The sequence below is a fragment of the Panicum virgatum genome, chromosome 1K, assembly GCF_016808335.1.
Source record: "Panicum virgatum strain AP13 chromosome 1K, P.virgatum_v5, whole genome shotgun sequence".
Classification (NCBI taxonomy): domain Eukaryota; kingdom Viridiplantae; phylum Streptophyta; class Magnoliopsida; order Poales; family Poaceae; genus Panicum; species Panicum virgatum.
In genome coordinates this window covers 8,038,251-8,062,751 of record NC_053136.1, presented here as the reverse complement: position 1 = coordinate 8,062,751, position 24,501 = coordinate 8,038,251, and the positions used below count along the sequence as shown (strand labels likewise).

General features: G+C 44.1%; 2 protein-coding genes across 6 annotated transcripts; one reads left to right on the top strand and one right to left on the bottom strand.

Moving 5' to 3' along the window:
* The first annotated feature begins 2,386 nt into the window (after positions 1-2,386).
* Positions 2,387-6,110, top strand: LOC120648869 (lipoxygenase 2.3, chloroplastic-like). The gene is made up of 4 exons (XM_039925512.1): positions 2,387-2,934; positions 3,222-3,487; positions 3,632-4,193; positions 4,309-6,110. Exons 1-4 carry the CDS (start codon positions 2,589-2,591, stop codon positions 5,835-5,837), a joined length of 2,703 nt encoding a protein of 900 aa, XP_039781446.1. The 5' UTR covers positions 2,387-2,588; the 3' UTR covers positions 5,838-6,110.
* On the bottom strand, positions 6,068-13,295 carry LOC120648880 (protein STRUBBELIG-RECEPTOR FAMILY 8-like). 5 transcript variants are annotated; one of them, XM_039925526.1, is made up of 17 exons: positions 12,817-13,295; positions 12,367-12,514; positions 12,194-12,265; positions 12,026-12,091; positions 11,867-11,938; positions 11,708-11,779; positions 11,078-11,149; positions 10,926-10,991; positions 10,766-10,831; positions 10,271-10,656; positions 9,745-9,998; positions 8,548-8,819; positions 8,176-8,317; positions 7,564-7,706; positions 7,325-7,481; positions 6,916-7,078; positions 6,068-6,824 (listed from the first exon to the last, which is right to left on the bottom strand). In XM_039925526.1, exons 1-17 carry the CDS (start codon positions 12,902-12,904, stop codon positions 6,787-6,789), a joined length of 2,277 nt encoding a protein of 758 aa, XP_039781460.1. In that variant the 5' UTR covers positions 12,905-13,295; the 3' UTR covers positions 6,068-6,786. The 5 variants fall into 5 exon arrangements, with proteins under 5 accessions (XP_039781460.1, XP_039781463.1, XP_039781456.1 ...); XM_039925529.1 differs by having other exon boundaries at positions 6,231-6,824; positions 6,977-7,081; positions 12,817-13,270; XM_039925522.1 differs by having other exon boundaries at positions 6,231-6,824; positions 6,916-7,081; positions 12,817-13,269.
* Between the last annotated feature and the right edge of the window lie 11,206 nt (positions 13,296-24,501).

Sequence of the window (24,501 nt, the reverse complement as noted above, 5' to 3'; positions counted from 1 at the left end):
TCCCACCACTGTAATCGGGATGATCTTTTAAGATTTTGGAGTTCATATTTTACTTACCATCAAGATCGAGTTGTTTGTTCTCATTTCTGTTTGGAATTGGCTTGTCTGATACTAACAATATGGTTATTTTTAATTTCAATCTCAAAATCTACTAGTCTTAAACTAACAATATGGTGTTTATATAACGTGGTCGACGTTTTCACATTTTTTTAAATACACTACAGACACTTATATAAATGCGCATGTATATGAGTGTCTGTAGTGTATTTAAAAAAATGTGAAAACGTCGACCACGTTATTATGGCATTTCCATTTTCTTGAGACTTGAGAGGCACACATACTTGGATCAGCCGTGTGTGCCCCTCCAAGATGCATGCCATCAGCGCTGGTACGCATGTATGGTCCTTGAAGACCCAAACAGCTAGCACACCCTGTTTGCTCTTATTGCTTTATATGGACTACAATAATTGCTTGAACTCTAGAGCAGAGTACTTCTGTATCTAGTGTGTGTGTCGACCTACATGCGGGGCCTTGTGTATGTGCATAACGTAGGTGCCGACCTGTGTGTGTGTGTGTGAGAGAGAGAGAGAGAGAGAGAGATTAAAGGGGGTGGCCACACACTACATGACAATTGACACATGCGTTGCCGCGTGTGCATATACGCCTCCTCCGATCCTCCATAGTTCCATTCCGATGCATACGCATGGCTCCTCCCATGCATCTCGGACTCTCGGCAGCGAGATGGAGGCATGGAGCCATGGAGGGGACAATGAAAACATGCCACAGCTGCTGAAGAAATCTGATCTATTATTAGCTGCTGAAGCTAGCTCGTCGTTTCATTCCAACCAGGCAGATAAAGGTTGAAGAGGTAGCGTTAGCCATGGAGCTAGCTAGCGAGAAGATGGAGTTGTGTCATTGTGTGCGTACAGTTTATGGCTACCTGGCTGGCTGCTGATCAACCAATTGCTGTACTAGCTACTGTGTGCTGCTGTTTTCCAACAGTATAAGCTGGCAGCTAGCCTACTAATTAAGGGTGTGTTTGGTTGGTATGTAACTTTTAGAAAATCTGTTGTGAGCTATGGAAAAGCAGCTGTCAAAAAGTTGTTGTGGGAAAAACAGAAGACTGTTTGGTGAATTGCCTGTGGCTTTTGAAAACTGCTTTGCAGACCCCACATGTCATATACATTCCTGACCACACAGCAATCTCCCCTTCTTTCTGACAGGCGGACCCCGCGCGTCAGCCATCCTCTTCCTCCCTCTCCCCAATCTTCTTCCCCCTCTCTCTCTCCCGTGCGCCGCCCGAAGCTGGGTGCGCTGCCCGCCGGGGCCGACGGGGCTAGCCATGCCGCCGGGATGGCCGCGCGCCGCCCGCCGGGCCTGGCCGCGCCGTGACCGCGAGGCCTGGCCGCCCCGCCCGCGATGCCTGGCCATGCGCCGCCCGCAGGGCTGGCCGCCCCGCCCGCCGAGACGTGCCTGGAGCTGGGGATGGCCGCGCACGCGCCCGCAGGGACTGGCCGCGCCTGGATGGCAGGCCGGATCTCGTCAGGGCTGGCGGCGCCGCCAAGTCTGGCCTCGCGCGGGAACCGGGGAGCAGGCGGAGGAGTGCCGGCGAGGGGCGGGAGCAAGGGTGCAAGCGACGGAAAGAAAAAAATAGAAGCGAACCAGTATCTACATAATTTGTGCCCAAAAGCCAGCAAAAGCAGAGCGTGAAGGTGCTTTTAAATTTGTACTAGCCAAAAGCTGGTTTTGAGCAAAAACAGCTATGGATTTTGAGCCATTTAGTTGGACTTTTGGCTTTTGCAAAAACAAATAAAAGCCCAACCAAAAACACCCTAAATAGGCTGCTAGCAGTAATAACAATACTGCTCCATCGGCTTGTTCTTTTCTCTGTCAATAATGTAAATCATATTGTGATCTCGGATTTTTACTCCATGATCTTTAGTTTGTGACAACGAAATAAAGCAACCCATGGCCCTGAACAATCTCTGCTGGGGAGTACTCCTAGACGAGAGAGAGAGAGAGAGAGAGAGAGAGAGAGAGAGAGAGAGAGAGAGAGAGAGAGAGAGAGAGAGAGAATCAGTTGCATGGTAATTCTGATGACCACACACACAAAAAAAGATAAAGACCAAGATCATCGATCCTTTTCCTACTCTGGGACTAGATAGGAAGTAGCCTAGAGCGACGCCATTGTCGTTGCCCTCTCAAACACGCAGCCGTTCCAGCCATTCCCAAGAGAGGAGAGGATTCCAGCAGGACCAGTAGAATAGAAGCGATCCAGCCCTAGCCTGCACACTCACATGCATGCTGCTGCAGATATTGTATCCATCCCCACGTGCGAGTGCGACACGGCCTCCGCCATCAGGCTCTCGCTATATATGCGCCCACACCCCGCGGCGCACCACAAGCTCAGAGCCCACGCTGCTAGCTACCAACCACTTGCAGCAGATCGATCTCGACCAGGTCGGAGACCCCGCTGCTCAGTTGCAGGCAGCTCTTAGCTACTGGATGCCTCTTGCCAATTAGATAGCTAGGAGCCTAGGACCGATCGAGTTGTAGGGCCGGCAGGGCCGGGGCAGGCAGTAGCAAGCATGATGCACCTGAACCTGAAGCAGCCACTGGCGGTGCTGCCGGGGCACCAGGGCAATGTCGTCGTCGGCCCGTCGTCGCCGGCGCCGGCGGCGGGCGCCAGGAGGGTCGTCGGGGCGGCGTCCTCCGGCCGGCGGCACGTCATGCCGAGGATAAGCTGCAGCGCGACGGAGGAGATCGGCGGCGCCGTGTCGGCGGCCACCGTGGAGAAGATGCTGACCGTGAAGGCCACGGTGGAGGCGTCGCCGGCCATCGGGCGGGTGTACGCCGCCCGCGGCCTCGACGACATCGGCGACCTCCTCGGCAAGACGCTGCTCCTCGAGCTCGTCAGCTCCGAGCTCGACCCGAGTGAGTGGTGGCCTCGTGCCCTCATCATAGCAGCAATGGATGCTGCTGTGACAAATTAAATAAATAATCTGGCCACTTGAATTGCTTAACGAAATCATTATCTCGTTCGAAAACAAGATGCTCTATATATCTCGGGACAAATCGAAGTACAAAAGTACTACAGAGTTCAGAAGATCGATATAGTCTGAAATAAATTAAAGATGCCAAACGAATAAAATCTTGATGATGATGATGAGACGAGGAAGAAGAAGAAAAAAAACTGACTGGGCGCATTCGTGTGGCGTCAGAGACGGGCCTGGAGAAGGAGCGTGTGACGGCGTTCGCGCACCGGACGCTGGTGGAGGGCCGGTACGAGGCGGAGTTCCAGGTGCCGGCGTCGTTCGGGCCGGTGGGCGCTGTGCTGGTCGAGAACGAGCACCACAAGGAGACCTTCATCCGCGAGATCAGGCTCGTCACCGCCGGCGACCCCAGCTCCGCCGTCACCTTCGACTGCAACTCCTGGGTGCACTCCAAGTTCGACAACCCCGAGAAGCGCATCTTCTTCACCCTCAAGGTCAGTACTACTAGTACTATTAGACTATAGATTTTTGCCATGATTTTTGCAGCAAGCTAGACGAGAAGGTACAGTGCCGTGCATGGCACTGTGCAGAGAGCTAACAGCAGCTAGCTGGTGTTGCTTGGCATTGGCTGCCTGCAGTCGTTCTTGCCGTCGGAGACGCCCAAGGGCCTGGAGGAGCTGAGGAAGAAGGACCTCGAGGCGCTGCGCGGCGACGGGCGCGGCGAGCGCAAGGCCTTCGAGCGCGTCTACGACTACGACGTGTACAACGACCTCGGCGACCCGGACCGGAACCCCGGCCACCGGCGCCCCGTGCTCGGCGGCAGCGCCGAGTTCCCCTACCCGCGGCGGTGCCGCACCGGCCGCGCCCGGGCCGCGACAGACCCGCGGGCGGAGCGCCGGGACGGCCACAACTACGTGCCCCGCGACGAGTGGTTCTCGGAGGTGAAGCAGCTCACCTTCGGGGCCACCACGCTGCGCTCGGGACTGCACGCACTGCTCCCCATGCTGCGCCCGATGCTGACCGAGAAGGAGCTCCGGTTCCCGCACTTCCCCGCCATCGACGACCTCTACAGCGACGGCCTCCCGCTGCCGCCGGAGACCGGCTTCGACGCCATCCGCACCGTCGTGCCGCGCATGGTCAGGATGGTCGAGGACACCACCGACCACGTCCTCCGCTTCGAGATCCCCGGCATGGTGGAGAGTAAGCATGCAGCTGATGGAGATTGATTGATTTGATTAAATTAATCAGTAGCAGCAGCAGCAACTTAATAAATTACTATATTAAATCATCAAATTAATCCATGGCATTGCTGCAGGGGACCGGTTCTCGTGGTTCAGGGACGAGGAGTTCGCGCGGCAGACGCTGGCGGGGCTCAACCCGCTGTGCATCCAGCTGCTGACCGAATTCCCCATCAGGAGCAAGCTGGACCCGGCGGTGTACGGCCCGGCGGAGTCCGCCATCACCAGGGAGATCCTCGAGAAGCAGATGAGCGGCAACCTCACCGTCGAGGAGGCGCTGGCGGCGAGGCGGCTCTTCATCCTCGACTACCACGACGTGTTCCTGCCCTACGTGCACAAGGTGCGGGAGCAGCAGGAGGCCACGCTCTACGGCTCCCGCACCGTCTTCTTCCTCACCGACCTGGGCACCCTCATGCCGCTGGCCATCGAGCTCACGCGGCCGCAGTCGCCGACCGGGCAGCCGCAGTGGCGGCGGGTGTTCACGCACGGGCCCGACGCCACCGACTCCTGGCTCTGGAAGCTGGCCAAGGCGCACGTGCTCAGCCACGACACCGGCTACCACCAGCTCGTCAGCCACTGGCTGCGCACCCACTGCTGCGTCGAGCCCTACATCATCGCCGCCAACCGGCAGCTCAGCCGGCTGCACCCCGTGTACCGGCTCCTGCACCCGCACTTCCGCTACACCATGGAGATCAACGCGCTGGCCCGGGAGAGCCTCATCAACGCCGACGGCATCATCGAGCAGGCCTTCTGGCCGGGCAAGTACTCCGTCGAGCTCAGCTCCGTCGCCTACGGCGCCACGTGGCGGTTCGACATGGAGGCGCTGCCCAACGACCTCGTCCGGCGCGGGCTCGCCGTGCGCAGGGGCGGCGACGGCGGCGAGCTGGAGCTCACCATCAAGGACTACCCCTACGCCCACGACGGGCTCCTGGTCTGGGACTCCATCAGGCGGTGGGCGGCGGACTACGTCGCCGTGTACTACGAGTCCGACGAGGCCGTCGCCGGCGACCCCGAGCTGCAGGCGTTCTGGGAGGAGGTGCGCACGGTGGGGCACGCCGACAAGAAGGACGAGCCGTGGTGGCCCGTGCTCGACACCCGCCGCAGCCTGGTTGAGACGCTCACCACCATCATGTGGGTCACCTCCGGCCACCACTCCGCCGTCAACTTCGGGCAGTACCACTACGGCGGTTACTTCCCCAACCGCCCCACCACCATCCGGAAGAAGATGCCGGTGGAGGAGGGCCGGGACGAGGAGATGAGGAAGTTCATGTCGCAGCCGGAGGCGACGCTGCTGGACATGCTGCCCACGCAGATGCAGGCCATCACGGTGATGACCACGCTGGACATCCTCTCCGCGCACTCCCCCGACGAGGAGTACATGGGCGAGCACGCCGAGCCGGCGTGGCTGGCGGAGCCCAGGGTGAAGGCGGCGTTCGAGAAGTTCGCCGGCAGGATAAAGGAGATCGAGGGCGTCGTCGACGAGTGCAACAGCAACCCGGAGTTGAGGAACCGCTGCGGCGCCGGGATCGTGCCGTACGAGCTGCTCAAGCCCTTCTCCAAGCCGGGGGTCACCGGGAGGGGCATCCCAAACAGCATCTCCATCTGATCGATGATCTGATCGAGCTTCGACGATCCAGTCCAGGGGGAGATTGCATGCATTGAGAAATAAAATGTACCACTACTCTGTGCACGATATGACTGTACAATTACTATTGATTATTGTACATGATGTATCACTGCAAGAGACGTTTTTTAGTTACAAAATAAAAAAGGAGTATATTTGCTAGCATTTCTGTGGTCTTTGGGCATTACCAAGATAAAGGGCCAAATCATAACTAGACTTACCAACTTGTAGCATCTAGTTTGATGCTATTTTCCAGATATAGCGATGTTTCAGTGCTACGAAACTAATTTTCCCTTTAACAGAATACACAACGGCAGGTTGGTCAAATTTCTCCATAGCATCACGAGCAGAACAGAGGACCTGCAGGCAAGCACGTAGCATCCAAAAATATTCACAGGAAAACATGTGAGCCCACAGTGGCATCATGAGCGGTTCTGGACCAAGCCAGATCGGATGCCGCTGGAACTTGGAAGCTAATGTCTAGCAAACGTCTCATCTTCACAGTTTCACAGACAGCGACCATAGATCAGGCTGCCTTGCTGTACAGCAAGTGAAGCCTGGACCAGCCAATGGGAGATCCTGGACAAACTACAAAAGAGCATCCAAAATATCTATCTCCATATGGAGTTCACTGATGACTCCGGTTCCAAAGAGATGGGGTAAGAATCCTGAACCCGTAAGTCATGGCTGTACGGGTAACCAAGCTTGCACCAATTTCTGCATGAGTTAGAGACTGCAGTTTGTTGATCACTCCTTTTTATGTAGACAATAGTGGAATCTACCCGAAGTCCTCTGGTAATCAGGATGCAACACAGCAGCTTTGGGCATCACGCACTGATGAACCAACTGGCATTGGTAAGATACTTGGAAGTGCTATTGAGTAGATAAGGCAGCATGAGACCGGGAATGATTGGCGAAGAGCAGGCCTTCATCATCGGGAGATGCAGCTCTCAGTTCCTCCCTGGCTGACTGAACAAAATAATCAAGTTGAGACTTTAATATTAATAACTTTAATAGCAAGTGTCTAAGAAGAACGAAGAAGCGTTATCAAATGAGATACCAGTAGAGGATGGCTCAAAGTAAGGTCTAGTTGTTACGAAAGAGGGGTCCTGAGCATCAACCTCCAATCGCTGTGTTGTGCTAGTCTTTTGAAGACCTGTTGATTCGACAAGTTTTACTAATTTGTCTGCTATGATTGTCATCGGCGGGCGGAGATCTGGTGACTGCTAAATTGTAGAAATACCATAAGTAACTGCCACAGAAACTTCTGGTAAAGTCTAATTGATCAATTTTGATAGCATTATAATTTCTGCAACAGTATATTTTCAGTGTTTATGCTTTCAGCAATATATACAGAAAACTGAGCCTTTCAACTAGCACCAGGCACGGTCCTCCACTGCTTCAAACTTGTGTCACAAAGCTGAAACATTCAAATCAAATATGCACCAAGAAAGAGAATGAAGATTTACCTTGATGCAAAGCAAGATGATGATGCCTAATGAAGAAATGGCTTTAGGTGGCATAGAGCCGCTTATTCTTGGATCAGTTATTCTTTCCAAAGAATCAAGGTCATCGAGATGAGGAGATGCCCAATCTACTAGAAACTGCTCATTTTGCTTCCTTGAACTGAAGAGGTAAAGTTCTGTTAGAAATCCCGACTGCAACTTTTATAGAAAAGTTGAAAAATGTGAGAGCAGAGAATACATACCTGTCAAAAGCCTTTTGCCCAGTCAAAAGCACAAGTAAAATCACACCAAAACTGTAAATATCAGCTTTGATGCCATCTGCTCCTGGATTAGTAAGCTCAGGGGCAGCATAGCCTTTAGCACTGGTGATAGCTTCTGAATCCTTCTGTTCAGGTGATGAATTGTTAAAAAATAATCAAATGAACCATCAATGGATCAAGTTAAAGAAACTCAATTTTAAGCATTACAGTCTTATAGCAAGCATCTTAACATAAAAGGCAACATTTTTAATATATTTCATTTTTTAGGGGGGGGGGGCACAATTAGTTTTAGGGGACACAATACCAGGCTTAAAATGTTTGTAGAGAATGATCAAGAAAGAAAACTAAACAATATCATGCCAACATTTCATAAATTGTGTAAATCCAGTCATAAATCTTAAATTCAAATTTCGGTCAGTAGAGGCCATGATCACTTATGCATGAGGACAAAACTGCACGAGGAATGGCCGAATGGCATCCAAGGTGCAACTTGATCCTAGAATCAATCGAATGGATAGCTGTATAACCATGCTAAAGATTACATACGAAGTAGTAATACTATCCTTGGTAGCTGGGAAATTTGAGGACACTAACCGTTCCCGCGGTGCTGACAAAATGCCTTAACTTGGTTAATCCGCTGTCACAGAGGTAGGGCATGAGTTGAGCATCAAGCAAAATATTTCTAGCTTTAATATTTCCATGAGCAACTGGAGGGGAACACGTCAAGTGCATGTATCTGCACAGACAAAGATACATATAAAAAGTGAGAAATAATGCCAGTTTATCTCAAATTTAAAGAGGGGGCATCATTAGTTCCACCTAAATTTTGAACATGTTATATCAAAACTTATCAGTGCTTGCACTAAAAAACCAAAATGAGCTATTAAAGTTAAGATAGGTGTAACTAATAACCATGCTGTACAGAAAAAGAACGTAAATGGAATTTGGTGAGAGTGTAAATCTTACTCCAGAGCATAGGCAACTCCAAGGGCAATCTTCATCCGAGCTTTCCATGATAAAGCCCTGGATCTTGTGGCAGCTGAAAATAAAATATCATCAAGAGAGCCATTTTCTGCATACTCAAATAGAAGTGCACAATGTCCAAACTCCACACAATATCCCACAAGCGCACAGATGTTGGGGTGCTTTAATCTGGAGATATTCCAAAGCATGTCCATCAATTCATCTTGTTCTGATAATGATAGATCTACCATGTCAATCTTCTTGATAGCCAGGAGCTGTGAGCACATTGAGAAATGTTTCATTATACTTGTAAACTATAGAGAAATTCATGGCCAGTAGAAAATTAGGTAAAATTGCTACTTCAACTATTTAGAAAAAATCACAAACTTTATAGAAAATATTGCATTAAGATAGTTATTTTGAACAGAGAATATAAGAACACAAATTCTATCCTCACACCTTAAAATGTAAATTTTATCAAGATGAGTATCAAGATTCAAGACATCAAGAAAAAGAAAAATGTGTGCTTCCTCCCCTCACAGCAACACTTATCATCGCAACGTTTCTATGGTCAGAGGGGGTACACCTCCACCGACTGCTTAATCCTAATGGCCACCGTCCAACACAGCAGGACATAAACAGGGGCTTGTTACATGCTAACAGTAAATAGGAATTCCCAGAAAAAGAAAGAATAAAGAGCCTGCAGCACTCAACACAGAAAAACAAGCGACGAATGCCAAAACCAAGCTCATAGGATGAAAGACTCTCTTAGAACTCCCTTCCTAACCTGGGCAAACACCTTTGTTTAGAATCTTTGTACATAGAACATTCTACTAGCTTCTCTTGTACAGCTTAGTTTCTTCTTTTTCAGCCTAGTTTTCATCTGTAAGTATCTCTTGTAACTTGCTTCTGAACTTCTTTTCTTTCAATAAAAAAAAATTCACGGGGCAGGCTTCCCTCGCTGTGTTTCCGTTTCCAAAAAAAACACAGAAAAACAAGCTTTCATGCAAACACAAAAGATCTGATTCGCACACTTCAGCGGTTAGGGCTTAGGTCTCTGAGAAGCATGTTGTAGAAATCAGACTTGATTCATGACATAAGATCTTTGTCCAGATTAAGTAACAAACAATAATGCCACTTTTCGACAAGGCTACAGCAGAAGACAACAATAATTATATGTTTATGATCAAAGTACCATACCTGACCATCAGAAAAATCACCTCTGTAAACTCGGCCAGTGAAACCTTCACCGATTAGGCATTCTTCATTGAAGTCCCTGGTAGCTGCCAGAATGTCAGCAGCTGGAAACTGTTTTGCAGTTAGAAGATTTTTAGATGTCTTGGGCCAACTTTTTATTTTGGGAACTCTATCAGATGTAATGCCATTACTTGAGGAAGGATCACTGCCAATCAATAGAGAACTCCAAGAGTACAGGACCTCATTTGCTTTAGGGACTGCAAAATTGCAAATATGAGTTTCAGTATTGTGAAAGAATCTTGGTCTATCCATAATAAAGAATGCAGCCCATAAAAATGAAAAGCAAACATTTGTACATGGATGAATTTAATCAATGTGCCTTGAAAGTAACAAAGGATTCATGTTTAATGATGAGTCCTAGATTTGCAGTTTTGATAACAGATTTGTAATAAGTATAAAGTAAGTAGAGGTCTGGCCCAACCGCAAATACACGAAATGTTATGCTAAATAATTAAGGTCCCAGTTCTACCTGCTTCCATATTAGCTGGGAAAGTCTTGGCGCGGTTAGAGGTGCTCTTAGGGCTCGTTGAACAGCTTTTCCAACTTTTCAGGACAAATCCAACAATGAGGAGTACAAACACTGTACATGTGGCACTAGCTACTGCAGCAGCTGTTACTCGAGAGTGTGACTTCCTATGGTGGCTATTACTTTGCAGAGAAGAATACCCCAAAGAAGGCTTTGGAAATTTTGGCCTGTGCTTTGGATTCTGCTTAGCTGCTGGTGGAAATGGTGGAGGTGGAGGTGGAGGTGGTGGTAGAGATGGAGACAAAGACTGAGGTGGAGGTGAATGAGCCCTCTTTGTAAATGAGGACGATGCATGTCTGAAACCAGGTTGAAACTGGTTTCCATCAATCCTGGAATGTTGAACAGAAAGTTAATCATTTATTTCGAATGGATCTGAAGCCAAGACACATAGAGATAGCCGGAAAGGATGGGGAGACAAAGTATAGCAGAATTCAATACCTCAGCTCAGGAATGGACTCAAATGTTCCAGGAACATAACCACTGAAGTGATTATTTTCAATGTTGCTGTGCAAGAGGTTTAGATCATCAGCATTACAAGTTAAGATTGATAAAATGCAGACGAATATTTTTAAGCAGCAAATTCAGTCAAATTTCTTACAGGGATGACAGTGGAAGGCCTGCTAACAAAATCACAGATCCTGTGAACTCGTTATGATGTAGGTAACTGCAAATGCAAAGACAAGAAAACCTAATTCAATCAAGTCCTGCATCCATGTGTATGAAATAACTCCAACAGCAGGTCGTTCTTACAGGTAGCGAAGGTTTGTCAATAAGCTAAACGATCTTGGTAGGTCACCACTGAAAGCGTTGAATGACAAGTCCCTAGAAACCAGGGGAGAATAAACTTCACATTAGTGTGAGTAAAGATCAAATAAGGAAGGGTGGAAAAGAACTGTTCTAGCACTGAAATGTGCACTTGTTTCAACAAACAAGATGAGCTGGACCCTCGTGAACAAACAGGTGGAAGACTATTTCAAGGAAGCAGGCAACACACCATCAAAAAAAAAGGAAAGAAAATATGAACATTTAGGAAAATTCAATGAGCTACAATGTACTTTATGTGATCAGCACAAACCACATCAAATGATTCCATGTGAATGAAAGAAAGGATCAGATAGCCAAAGGTCAGATGCAAGAGAACATGTGTGGGCACAACTGAACAAGTAACAACAAAGGCCACACCAACAAATATTAGAGGAATAAAACAAATGAACATGTATACTAATGTACAGCTGAAGTTTCTACTGTAGATGCATAAACTAAGGGAAGAATCAAGAATTTCCATGTCTTGCTGCACATGATATATTAATGAACGTCAAGTGAAATAAAATAATTCACTTTCAAGTGGACAAACAATTAACTAAGATTTGGGAACCTTACATCGTTTCTAAGCTATCCATGTTAACAAAAACATCACCAATAATTCCAGAGAGTTTATTGTAGCTGAAGTTCCTGCGATACAGGTTACAGATCAGTCAGTTAATTATTGTTCTGCCAGATCTCAGAATTTGAAATGATCCATTCCCAAAATACACTCACAGGTATTTCAGGGAGTGCAACCATGGCAATGTTGATGGCATATTCCCTTCAAACTTGTTGGCTGCCAAATTTCTGCAAGAGAAAACCATGGGTGCATCATTCATACTTTACATTTAAGTCAGCTAAAAGTGGTAGCCAGAGAAGGGAAAAGGGACATACAAGTATTCCACATTTGGGGGCAAAGTGGGTGGGATTTCACCAGAAATGTTATTGAAGCTCAAATCCCTATCATCAACATGAAGTAAAGCGCCAGAAACTAAATCAAATCCTGAATTACAAAGTCAAACCAGCTACCGGAGTACAAAAACTTGGCAATTAGAAGCTCACAGTTTTTTCAAGGACTGAAACTTGAGCAGCTCTGGGCCAAGCCATCCACCAACTCCGAGCCCGCTAATATTTCTGCATGTGAGTAACAGAGCAAATAATAAAGCCAATTGATTGGCCTTCTATTAATTTGTCAGCAAAACTAATCATAAGTTAATAATTGACTTAAGAATTACATTGCGACAACAGAGGATCCCTTGCAAAAGACGCCTCGCCACTGTCGACGCCCACCACCCCCGCCGCAAGGGTCACCGCCCTGGAATGTCCAACCAGAAAGCTGCCATGGCGACTCTAATGTGCGATATAACCCCCAAAGTCCTATCGCTGCAATGCGGAAAAGACAATGACAAAATAAGCACAATAACGAACCCGTTGGAACCTACTGCTTACAAATACCAACTTCAGAGTACCAAAACACAAGGAGACAACAGGAACCTACTTCTGCTGTACAGTTTTTTTTTCTCTTCACGTCTTTTAGCTTAGATGGGCTCTGAACTTTGTAAGTATTTCTTCTATGTGTTTTTAGTTTAATAAAGTTTTTTTTCACAGCGGGGGCCTCCCTCGCTGTTCTACCCGTTGGAACCCTCGCCGCAACCTACGGAACAGGGGGTGACCAGGAGACTCACCATCGGGGGGGTCGGTGAAGGAAGCGGCGGAGGCGAACGCGGCGCAGAGCACCGCCACGGCGAGGAGGAGGCGGCGCCGCGCCGCCATTTCGACTTCCCCCGTGCGCGCCCCAAATCCGCCGCGCGCCGGTTCCCCGCGAAATCCCGGGCCTGGTCAAGCAACCCCGAGAGAGAGCCGGAGCAGGAGGCCGTCGAACGTTCCAGAAGCTTCTGGGGAGCCGCGCTTGCGATATGCGACGCCGCTTGAAATTCCTCCCCCCAATTCGGCACCGAACCGCGGGATCGCGCTCGGATCACGGGACCCGATCGCGAATTGAGGAGCCCGCCGACCGCAGCGGGTCGAATCGCTCGGCGTGGTCAGCGAGGCGATGTGGGTTCTCTAGGAATGGCGAGGGTTTGGGGGTTTTGGTTGGTTTGGTGCGGAGGGAAGCTTTTCGTTTTGGGAGGGGACTAGGGAGGAATCGAGAAAGGAAGGCGCCGAGCGGTCACGGGCGCGGCGCGTGAGATGCCGTTGCTGGGGTGGACGCGTGGTGGGCCCGGGCAATGAGGCGGTGCGGTTGCGCGGGAAAGAATTTGGACAGCTGTAGAGACGCTGTCAAGTGTCCACAAGATTACCTCTAGCACCACCATGGGAACTGTATTGGTCAATGTGTTTGTGGATACGTACTTTGTCTCATGAGCAGCTTCCAAAGTGGAAAATATACAACTCCAATGCATTTGGTTTGCAGAGTAAATTCATTCAGCATGGGCTGGCGGGCATGAATAAGGGTCGGCTCATACGGTGTATTTTGAGGTATGATGAAATCAGAGAAAATGCCTAACTATTATGGTAAATCTTCGTGACGGAGGACTCTGATGGTGTGAAGAAAACCAAACATCTCGAATAGAGTCAGGTTTTGTGTGGACGGTTCTAGATGGTTTCATGACGCAAATTATCTTTGAAACACTCCCTTGCTCAGTGGCCGCACTCCATCCAGGAGTCACGCAGCCCCAGCGCACCGCTCGCAGGGAGGGATCTCGATGAGGATGCGGCCGCTAGGAAGGACCGAAGGAGTAGAGCGCGGGGAGCAAGGGAGGAGAGGGAGCGGCATGGCGTGTGGGAAGAGGATGGGGAAGGGCGGACGGCGATGTGGGCAGAGGCCGGGGAGGAGACCTAGGGTTTGAGCTGATTTTATATCATGGGGGAGCGATAAGAGTCATTGGATCAGAGATGGATGGCTAGAATTAGTTGGGTTAATTGGGCTGAAATGGGCCTAGTTTGTTTAACATTTTTGTTTTCTTTTATTTATTATACCATTGTGAAGTGATACATTAAAAATAATTATGTTATATATGCCAATATAATTTTTATGCACATTAAACTACATATAAGTTGTCTCTTAGAAGTGCTAACAACTTTTTGACACATTTGGTATTTTCTATCATTTAAATGATCATTTATGTACTTATTGAAAGCAATTTTAAGTTGAACTATATGTACCTCCAATAAATTTTGAAAAATTCCACAAAAATCATATTTAGTCTCTAAAGCCCATATGTTCAATTGTATCCTATATCTTGAAGATAGATGGAAAATTTAGTTGTCATTTAGGAACAACTCAAACTTATATCTCAAAATTACCACGTAATAATTTTAATAATATAAAATTTTGTCAAAAAATCTACAAATTGACGTGACAACATATTATTGGTCCATAATATTTCCATAAAAACTTAAATAGTTTCCATAAAGTGAGAAAATACATTATTCACAAAATATACATGTCTCATGTAGTTTCTTATAACTCCGAAGTCAAACTTTAATATTTGAATATCTCATAATATTTTTTATCTCATATGCACCTCAAATTTGAACATAACCTTATATTTACTCTAGTACTAGAAAATATAAAGTCACATTATATTCACTACTCAAATTGGTGCCACATGAGTTAGTGAACATAACAAGACATATATGTTATACGTGTGTTAGTGAACTTAACAAGACATCAAGATTATATATGTTTAAGTTAAAATAACCATATCATATATGTTAAGTCAATATATATAGATACTCAATAAGTGAAAAAATATACAACAAGCATCTATCATATAGGTTAATAAGCGAAAATAAGTATCAATAAGTACTTTAATTTCTTGGCCACCAAACTGCCAAGGAAATACGCCAAGGAAAACATATTACTTGGCGGCTTAGCCGAGCTGCCAAGAAAATTGCACGTTTACTTGGCAGCAGAGCAGAGCTGCCAAGAAAATTGCATGTTTTCTTGGTGGTTTTTGTCAAACCGCCAAGTAATATATATTTCTTGGTTGTTTATTAGTACAGCCAAGGAAAAATCATATTTCTTGGCGGTTCCAATTCGGCCGCCAAGGCAAACCCAGTTTGGTGTAGTGAAAGTTCCTAGTTGATGCACGATTTTTGGTCTGTTGCCCCCTCCCACTAAACGTCCTCTACTACTAGTTATGTGAGCCCAATACGACTCAACATTATATTGCTCCTCATCCCTAAAGATTGACCACATTCACTACCTTTATTCCTCGCATCAGATATCCCCCGTGAACAACAAAATGGGCACCATAGCCACAATCTCTTCTATTATGCTGATGGGGCTACCATAGAGGAAGACAATATAGGGCTGCAATAGAAGGGGAGGTGTCGGCGCTTCCACAAAGGTGGGAGGTCTATAGTCGAGCAATGCAGTGTGTGTGTGTGTGTGTGTGTGTGTGTGTGTGTGTGTGTGTGTGTGAGAGAGAGAGAGAGAGAGAGAGAGAGAGAGAGAGAGAGAGAGAAATAGAGTGAATTGAAGTTAGGGTTAAGCAAGACACAGCCATAGAGTGGGGAGGAGCTCGACAGGCGGTGGGGAGGGAGTTGTCCCTTAGTAGGATCTCAGATAGCCGGACATATGTGATACATTGTCAAGTGTCAATAAAATTACAATGTCGGTACATCACACTACCTTTTTTAACACCATGCGAGCAACTTCTTAATATGGAAAAAACACATACTCCCTCTCCCCACCCCAAACACTTCTTAATTTCCATGTAAGCAGCGCGAATTCCTTATTGTCTTGGGCTCAATTTTGGATCCTACAAGGCTGTGTGGAGCAATGCAATGTGTGTGTGTCTAATATTTTTGGATCCTACCCACTGCTCTCCCCCTTCCGCGAAACTTTCTCCCCCACCGGTTATATGGGCCTGATATTTTTGCCACGGCTGTGTGGGCCCGATATTACACGACATTTTATTGCTCCAGTTCAAGAAGGATTGATCTAGCTCACTACCCTCATTTCTCGCGTTATATATATATATATATATATATATATATATATATATATATATATATATATATATATATATATATATATATATATATATATATCCTAGAAGAGATGGTGCATCATGAGTTAATCCCAGCTATGACTATTTTGATACTAATTGATGAGAATTATGTGAAAAGGTTCAGGTAGAAAAACCTCTACTCCGTTCTCCCAAAACATTCGTTCTAAGATTCAAAATTTGTCATAAAAATAATTCATCTTACACTATTTAGAAAGTGCATGTGAATGCAAGAATCAATTAGTACCACCAATAGATAGGGACAAACATGATCATTTATCTTCTTATTAATTTGTTCTAGAATTTCTAGAATGATTTGTTTTTTTTATCGACAGACGGAGTATGTGATTCCATTTTCCAAACAACCAAACACTCCACCTAGCTCACATATATAGTGTACTATTATATGTGTATGATAGAAAACACAAAATAGCTTGCATGTGGTAGCATATGGGTAGTATATTTCTTGTAATAAAAAAACTAGAGGCTTAGATGTACTGGACCATCTGGTGACTGGCACTACTACACAACGCTACATCGATTTTTAGCATTTGTTCCGGCCACAGTTAAATCCGGGTCTAATCAATTTAGGCATTAGTCCGAATCTAATGGGTGGCTGATGGGAATCTTTTATCCTGGTTGCTATTACCAAGGAAGAGTAAAGGACCCTCCACGGGTTTGATTAAAAGAACATTGTAATTAGTCCATATGCACTATATATACACTATATGATATACATGATTAATATAGTAGTATATGATATGGTATGGCTACTACAACACACACAGATATAGAACGATATAGAGAGACTATAGAGTCGATAGACATATTATAACAGAGAGAGGATACAGTGAGAGAGAGACAGCGAGATAGATCCGATAGAGAGAGAGACAGATAGAGAGATAGACAGATAGTATAGATACATATTAGAGATATAGATAATATAGACTATATGATATCATATATATAATATATATATATATACTATATATATAATATTATATATATATATATATATATATATATATATATATATATATATATATATGCCTTGTGACGAAGCGGGATGGCAGCCACACCTCTTTCGATATTGTGGGTGAGGCTTCCACGGAGGGAGAGTGTGGCAAGGTTGCAAATAGAGGGGAGAGGAAATCGAAGCTAGGATCGAGCAAGATGCAGTGGTCAAAGAGGGAATAGATAGAGCTAAAGAGGTAGGAGGCATACCATGTGCGGGGTACTAGGATATCCCAACCCAGAGGCGGGGAGCTCGATTGGGAGACAAAGGAGCAGGGTTGTCCCATAAGGGCAACTGGATCTCAATGACGAATCAATGAGGTACGAACTGATGCACTGACCAAGACGGAGGGATCTATAGTAGGCTAAGAGGGTGATTCGTCGTAGCACAATAGGCCTACATCTTCATGATGCCTAGATCTCGGCGTGGACGACCGTGGGCATGGCGGAGTAATGGTGTAGTGCTGATGGTGAAACACGTTGTTTTTGGCTTTCTTTGTCTCGTTTTCCCTCAAACTTTTCTGGTTAGTTTACAATTTCCATTGAGTTTTTGAAAAACCTTCTGCTTTCAAAGAACTATATAAATTTACAAAAAACTTATAATATTTTTCCCTTGAGCGCAAGCGCCCATCTTCCATGCATACCATGACCAAAACAAAAACTCCCTGTAGGTGCGTGAGCCCATGTCCAGCCACTACTATTTGTTAAACATTTACCCACTAAATCCTACTCGGTAAATATTTCTTCCTTCCTGGGATTCTTCCCATCTCCCTTACTCCACTCAGTCACGTGATCAGCCTTACCATTATCTTTCCTTCCTATGCAAGTTTCAAAGTGCTAAACTACCTGGTCTTAAAAAAGGAAAATAATTAATTCTCTCCATTTGTAGAAGCTTATTAGAACTACAATTAATTACACCATCCTATATAGGAGCGTATTAAAGAACTACAATTAATTACACCATCCTATATAGGAGCCTATTAAAGAATATGACGATTAATTACACCATCCTATATAAGAGCCTATTGAATAATACACTTAATTACACAATCATATATAGGAGTGTATTGAAGAACTACGATTAATCATGCCAGGTGGACTAGCCGTTGCTTACGATGCAGTGAAATACTGCTAAAAAAGCAGTATTACCTCCGTTTTCTATGGACACGTTAGTTTAGCCGTCCAATATTACCCCTTGATCAACAAATTATAGTCGAATAATATGCGAATTTATGTGCCCCAAAATCGGTACTATTGGATTCATATCTAAAAGCATTTTCTAACAATTTTTATTTTGTAACTGCTGATAAAAATATGATATTATGATGAATTTACAGGGAAAGAACTGACAATTTTGGATAGCCACGCTAAAACTGAACGGAGGATCGAACTGATGACCAAGTATCAATACTCAGCAGCAGAGCAGGCAAATGGCATTTCCCAAAAATAAAAATAAATAAATAAATAAACAAAAAAGAGAGCAGGCAAACGCCATGCCATGACAAGCCAAGAGAAGGCCTGACGATAAATACCCTTCCGGAACAGGAGCGGAGGTCCACTTGCTCCATTCCTGCTGCTGCTGCTGCGCTCTCCTCTCACGCACTAGCTCTCTGCTGCATCGCCGACGACGCGAGCGAGAGAGGCAAGAGGGTGACCAAGGAAGCGAGCGAGGCCGCCGCCGTCGTCCTCCCGCCGCCGCCAGGTCGTTCCATATTTCCTGGTATTGGAGCTCCGCGCTGCTCTTCCTGCGTGCTGCGATCGTGTTGCAGCAAAACGTACAGTTGGTTTGTTCCACGTACTCGATCAGTTCGCTCTCGCAGGTCCTTGTACTGGGGTCATCCATGGAAATAATAATAAAGTTGGGGATCTGGTAGAACAAACAGATCGTGAGCTTTTTGGGACAGTGTTGTTCTCCCTATTATTATTTTCCTTATTCTTCGTTTTGAAGTAGTGATAGCTGCCTGGTGTAGTGCAACACGTAGAGGCCGGAATGCAATCTGGATCGATCCACACGCTGTGCACTTTTTGACAAATTATATATGGAAACAACCCTACATGTTTGTTAACATTGGACTAAAGATTGCCTCGATCAGCTATCTATAGAGTATATATATATATGTAGGTAACCAACAAGAATGCTACGCATGAAATTCTTGTACGAGGTTGATGCAAGTTCTTAAGCTTTTGGTTTATTTATTTATTGCTAGCTAGAGATCTGAGTTGCCACCTTTGGCGCTGGATCCTCAGATTCGTTAGTTCGCAATCTAGATCTGTTGCATGGTGTTCTCTTTCTCGGTGATATACCCCTTCCGTCCCAAATTATTAGTTATTTTATCTTTTCTAGATTCATAGATTTTGTTATTCATCTACATATATATTATGTCTAGGTGTGTAGATCCTATGAATCTAGAAAAAACAAAAGGACTAATAATTTGGAACCGGGGAGTACTTCGGAGGAGAATTTATGGATCTTTCTTTTCCTTTACACAAACCATCCACGTGCGATAGTAGAGTTACACGTTTTGATTAACTTACCTTCTAGAGTTCTAGTAACGTTCGTCGACTTTGTTGCGGTCGTAGAGTTACACGTGGAGTTTTGATTAACTGACTTGTGTGGCTATTGATGATTTAGTATACATGGCAAAACTAACCATTTTATCGAATCAAGTTCTGCCTCCATTTTGTACGTGCGGTTTTTCACTTCGTTCGACGGGTTTGATTACCGCGCAGTGGTGTTTATCACCTATTTTGAGCAGTAGAATCATGGAGCTTTGATTACCATTTTTGTATTATCAATGCTTTAGCACTACTCTTAAATGCTAGATATATTTTTTTCTCCTTTAGCACTACTCTTATATACTTACTATAATTTTCCCTTCATTGTTACAGGTTCTTTTGTGATAGACCATCCTGTTAATGAAATTCTGATTGCTAAAGCTCAGTCTTTCAGGGTGGGGAAATCACGGTTGTTACAAAGGTACTGGCTTTAAGATCCTTCTCTAGCTGTTTCACTTTGCGCTTTATTGGTGTCATTCAGCGGTTTTCGGGGGCGGTTTTGTTTCTTTTTAACTTGCAATTGTCCTTTTTGTTAGTACAAGCCAAAATATTAATACCAAGTGAAAATTCTTTCCAACCTCAATTGCTCTTCATGTTTGTGAAAAAAGTTTCTAGAACTAATTTAGCATGTGTAAACGCATTAAAGCTTTTCTCTTGTGGTACACGTACATGGTGTTGTTACTTGTTGATATACAAAGAACTCAGCAGTATATTTAAGGAAAAAAAGAGTTACTATTGTATTTCTATAACTTAATTACTGGCTATCGATGAATTAGTTCGTTTCTTTGCTCTAGGAAAACTTCTCTTTTGTCAATCCAAGTTATGCCTTCATTTTGGACATGTGCGTTTTCAGTTTGATAGGCGGGTTACCATGTCACTTATCACATCTTTTACATCAGTTTTTTGTTCTAGGAAAACTTCTCATTTCACAGCCGCCCATCCCATTTACCACCATATTTATGCCTTTATTTTGGACGTGTCGATACAATTTACATGAATTAGTTCGTTTCTTTGCTGTAGGAAAACTTCTCATTTCATTGCCGCCTATTCGGTTTACTGGTATTGCAGTTGCGCTGCTCTTCCCATGTGCTTATGTGTTGCGGCGAAACTGTTGGTTTGTTCCGCATAGTTTGATCGAGAGCTATTTGGAATAGTGTTCCTTTTCTTTTCTCTTTGCTTTTGTTTTGGAGCGACAATAGGCAATAGCTACCTAGTGTAGACTGTAGAGCAACACATACGTCAGGGAATGCAATCGGGTCGATCCACTTGTAGTAGTAGAGTTAAACAAGGACTTCTGATTAACTTACTTGCAAGGCTTTCAATGGTTACTTGCGTATCTTTCCTCTAGAAATTTAATTTCTCTGTCGTTCCAAGTTATGCTTCATTTTAGTTAGCAGTATGTCTTTTGTTAGTGTTGTTAAAAAATATCAGTACCAAGTCAAAACATCTTTCCAACGTTACTCGCTCTTCATGTTTAATTTATGAAAAAATTATTTCCATCACTAATTTAACATGTGTAAACACATTAACCTTTTCTTTTCGGCGGTAGAGTTACACATAGTCTTGCTATCAATAGTTTAGTACCTTTCTGTCCTCCAAGAAAACTACCCTTTTGTTGGTCCAAGTTATGCCTTCATTTTGGACGTGTGGTTTTTCAATTTGTTTGTCTGGTTACTGTGCAGTGTTGCTTATCACCTCTTTTATGTCGGTAGAATTCTCAACTTTGGAACTCCTTTTTTTTGGAGTGGGCATATAGCTGCCTAATGTAGTACTGTAGTGTAACACTTAAGGAAAATGCAATCCGATTTTTTGTTTTTCTCATCATATATTGTAATGAGCTACCTTCTAGCTAGGAATGCTTGTTGCCTCTTTTGCAATACAGTGAGCTTTGATCAACCTACTTGACTGATATGGATGTTTTAGTACATTTTTTCCCTTCGGGAAACATCCATTTCTGTCTATCCAAGTTATGCCTATTTTGGACGTGCAGTTTTTCAGATGAAACCATAGAGTTAGGGCAATCGCAACCCAAGACACTAGTACTAGTTTCTATAATTATTACCATGTCATATAGACACTACACATAAAAACTATATTCTCAATGGATGATTTCTTCAGAATAAATAGCAATCCATTCATATCTCTTCTTTCCCTCCAATCCTCTCTTCTTTTCTCTTGGTTTTCATGTAGATATGGTTTCTTGTATGAGACATGGTTTCTTCATATTTTTTCTTCTCTCCTCGTTAATTCTTCTGCCAACTCAGCTTTTTGCTGATATGGCAACATATTTAATGCTATGGAAACTTGCTGAGTTGGAGGCTGTTTTGCGGCAGCAGGACCATTGGGCTCTGATTACCTTATTTGCTTTATAATCAATGATTTAGCGCTAGTCTTAAATGCTTATATATAATACTAAATTCCCATTATTTTTCAGGTTCTTTTGTGATAGAGCTGCAACCGATGAAGTTCTGATTGCTGAAACTTAATCTTATATTGCTGTCACGCTCACTGGTGTAGACAGTTGCGGTTCCAAAGGTACTGGCTTTGAGATCCTTCCTTGGTTGTTTGACATGGTGCTCTATTGATGCTGTTCTTTTTTTAAAGGGGCGTTGCTATGGTACTCCGAAATGACTGTGGACCGTTGATCTAATGACATATTACCTCTTAGGAGGTAATAGTTTTAATGTTTATTTTATATATTTTAGATCACAAAATAGAGGATTAGATCTAAGTTGCATGCATGATTAGTTGAGATCTCAAATTTCTGTTTTTTCCATGTGCTGTACCGGCCATTAAATTGAGCCAAGAAACATTATTTATCCGCTCCATACACGTGACATACGCAGCAAATTGCATGTAACGTTTTTTTTTTGCCATTAGGTGACATTTGCCAATCAAATTTCTGTTTTTTTTCTGCATGATGTGCCGGCCATTAAATTGAGACAAGAAAGACTTTTTTATATATCCCTCTATGCACGTCATCACATACCCATGTAATTCTTTTGCCATCTCGTCACGGGACATTTGCCAATATATCTTGTGACATGGAAATTTTCCTAACCTTCTATACACGTGATATCTTTGAAAAAATATATATATGTAACCCTAACCTGCTATAATTTCCGTAACATGATCTAACGTGGCATGTGTAAACTTGCAAAAAAAAAATCTCAGCTAAATTTCCATGGCGCGCGGCTGCATGCATATATATGAACATTGGCTTGTCCCATGCACGATCTAGGCGAGTAACTAATTTTCCTACTCATACTACGCAGCTATCAACATGTAACAAACTAGCAATAATCCTAACTATAAATGGGGGAGTTAGATTTTATCATGCATGTATACATGCACACATGCATGCAGGTCCGTGCTAAATCCACGGACAAGGATGGTGTTAATTAGAATATCCGGTTTGTTTCTATTTTTTCGTTAGTTAATTATTTTCATCTCTCCTAATAATCAACGGTTTAGATTTATTTGAATTCTTACCTCCTATGAGGTAATTGGTGTACCGTAGCAAAAGCCTTTTTAAAGTGAGCAGCTGTTTCTTTTTAGCTTACACAGTGGTCCTTTTATCAGTGTTGTTCAAAAATACAAGCGCAAAGTAAAGTCTGCTCTGTTCATGTTTATGAAACATTGCATTCATCAATAATTTAGCATGTGTAGATGCAATAAGCCTTTTCTTTTGCATTAGTAGAGTTATAGATGTCTGAGAGATTCTTTCCTTTGAGAAGAAAGCCATTTTTATCGATCCAAGCATTGCCTTTATATTTTGTACAATGTATCACCTCAGCTGCATCAGAATCTTGGAGCTACTTGTTTAATTATTGATACTTTAACACTACTCTATATTTTCTCCCTTTATTATGGCAGGTTGGTTTTGTAGTACTCCTAGACCATTGTACTACTTGAGTTCCGATTGCTGAAGGTGAATATTTAGCATTGCTGTTACATTCAGGGGCAGTCAATCATAGTTCCAAAGGTACTAGATTTAAGATCCTTGGTTGTTTGGCTGTGTGCCCTATTGGTGCCTTTTCTTTTTCTTTTTAAGTGAGCATTTTTTTCTCCTTTTAGCTTACTGTTGTCCTTTTGGTCGTGTTGTTAATCAATGTGAAGTCTTTTCAAACCTCTAGCTGTTCATGTTTACGAAAAAAGTATTTTCAGTTTTTCACTGACAACTTTGTATATGTAGACCCACTAGCTGTTCATGTTTAAGATCCTTTTCTTTTGCAATAGTAGAGTTACACATGAAGCTTTGATTATCTTACTTGACTGGCTATCAATGGTCTTGACTCTAGAGCGTTTCTTTCCTTTGAGAAAACTACCCTTTTGTCAATCCGGCTTGCCACTTCTTTTGCGGCATTGGAATGGTGGAGCTCTTATTACTTTACCTATTTGATTATTAATAATGCTTTAGCACTACTTTAAAGTGCTAACAACATTTTCCTCCTTTTGTTATCACAGGTTGTTCGTTGACAGATCATCCTATTGCTCAAGTTCTGATTGCTGAACCTGAACCTTCTACATTGCTGTGGAGCTCAGGGGCTGGTGTTGATTTATTATGAGAGAAAAATACTATTGGCTGACTGTGGTTGGTGACTGATACTGATTTAGTGTGAGAGAAAAAAAAACATGATTCCGAAGGTACTAGGTTCACAATCCTTCTTTGCATTGGGTATTTGACTACAAGCTTTATTGGTATTGTTCTTTTTTTTGCAACAGCAGTTTGTTTCTTTTTACTCCTAGCTCGCCGTGGTCCTTCGTTAGTGTTACTCAAAA

What these genes read in the sequence shown, in the direction of transcription:
- LOC120648869 (XM_039925512.1), top strand. Translation starts at nt 2,589, where the DNA reads ATGATGCACCTGAACCTGAAGCAGCCACTGGCGGTGCTGCCGGGGCAC. An exon ending in GCATCTTCTTCACCCTCAAG is followed by an intron (nt 3,488 to 3,631) that starts GTCAGTACTACT and finishes GGCTGCCTGCAG; the next exon opens with TCGTTCTTGCCGTCGGAGAC. An exon ending in GATCCCCGGCATGGTGGAGA is followed by an intron (nt 4,194 to 4,308) that starts GTAAGCATGCAG and finishes GCATTGCTGCAG; the next exon opens with GGGACCGGTTCTCGTGGTTC.
- LOC120648880 (XM_039925522.1), bottom strand. Translation starts at nt 12,904, where the DNA reads ATGGCGGCGCGGCGCCGCCTCCTCCTCGCCGTGGCGGTGCTCTGCGCC. An exon ending in GTGATTTTTCTGATGGTCAG is followed by an intron (nt 8,820 to 9,744) that starts GTATGGTACTTT and finishes ATGTGCTCACAG; the next exon opens with CTCCTGGCTATCAAGAAGAT. An exon ending in GGGCAAAAGGCTTTTGACAG is followed by an intron (nt 7,482 to 7,563) that starts GTATGTATTCTC and finishes TTACCTCTTCAG; the next exon opens with TTCAAGGAAGCAAAATGAGC.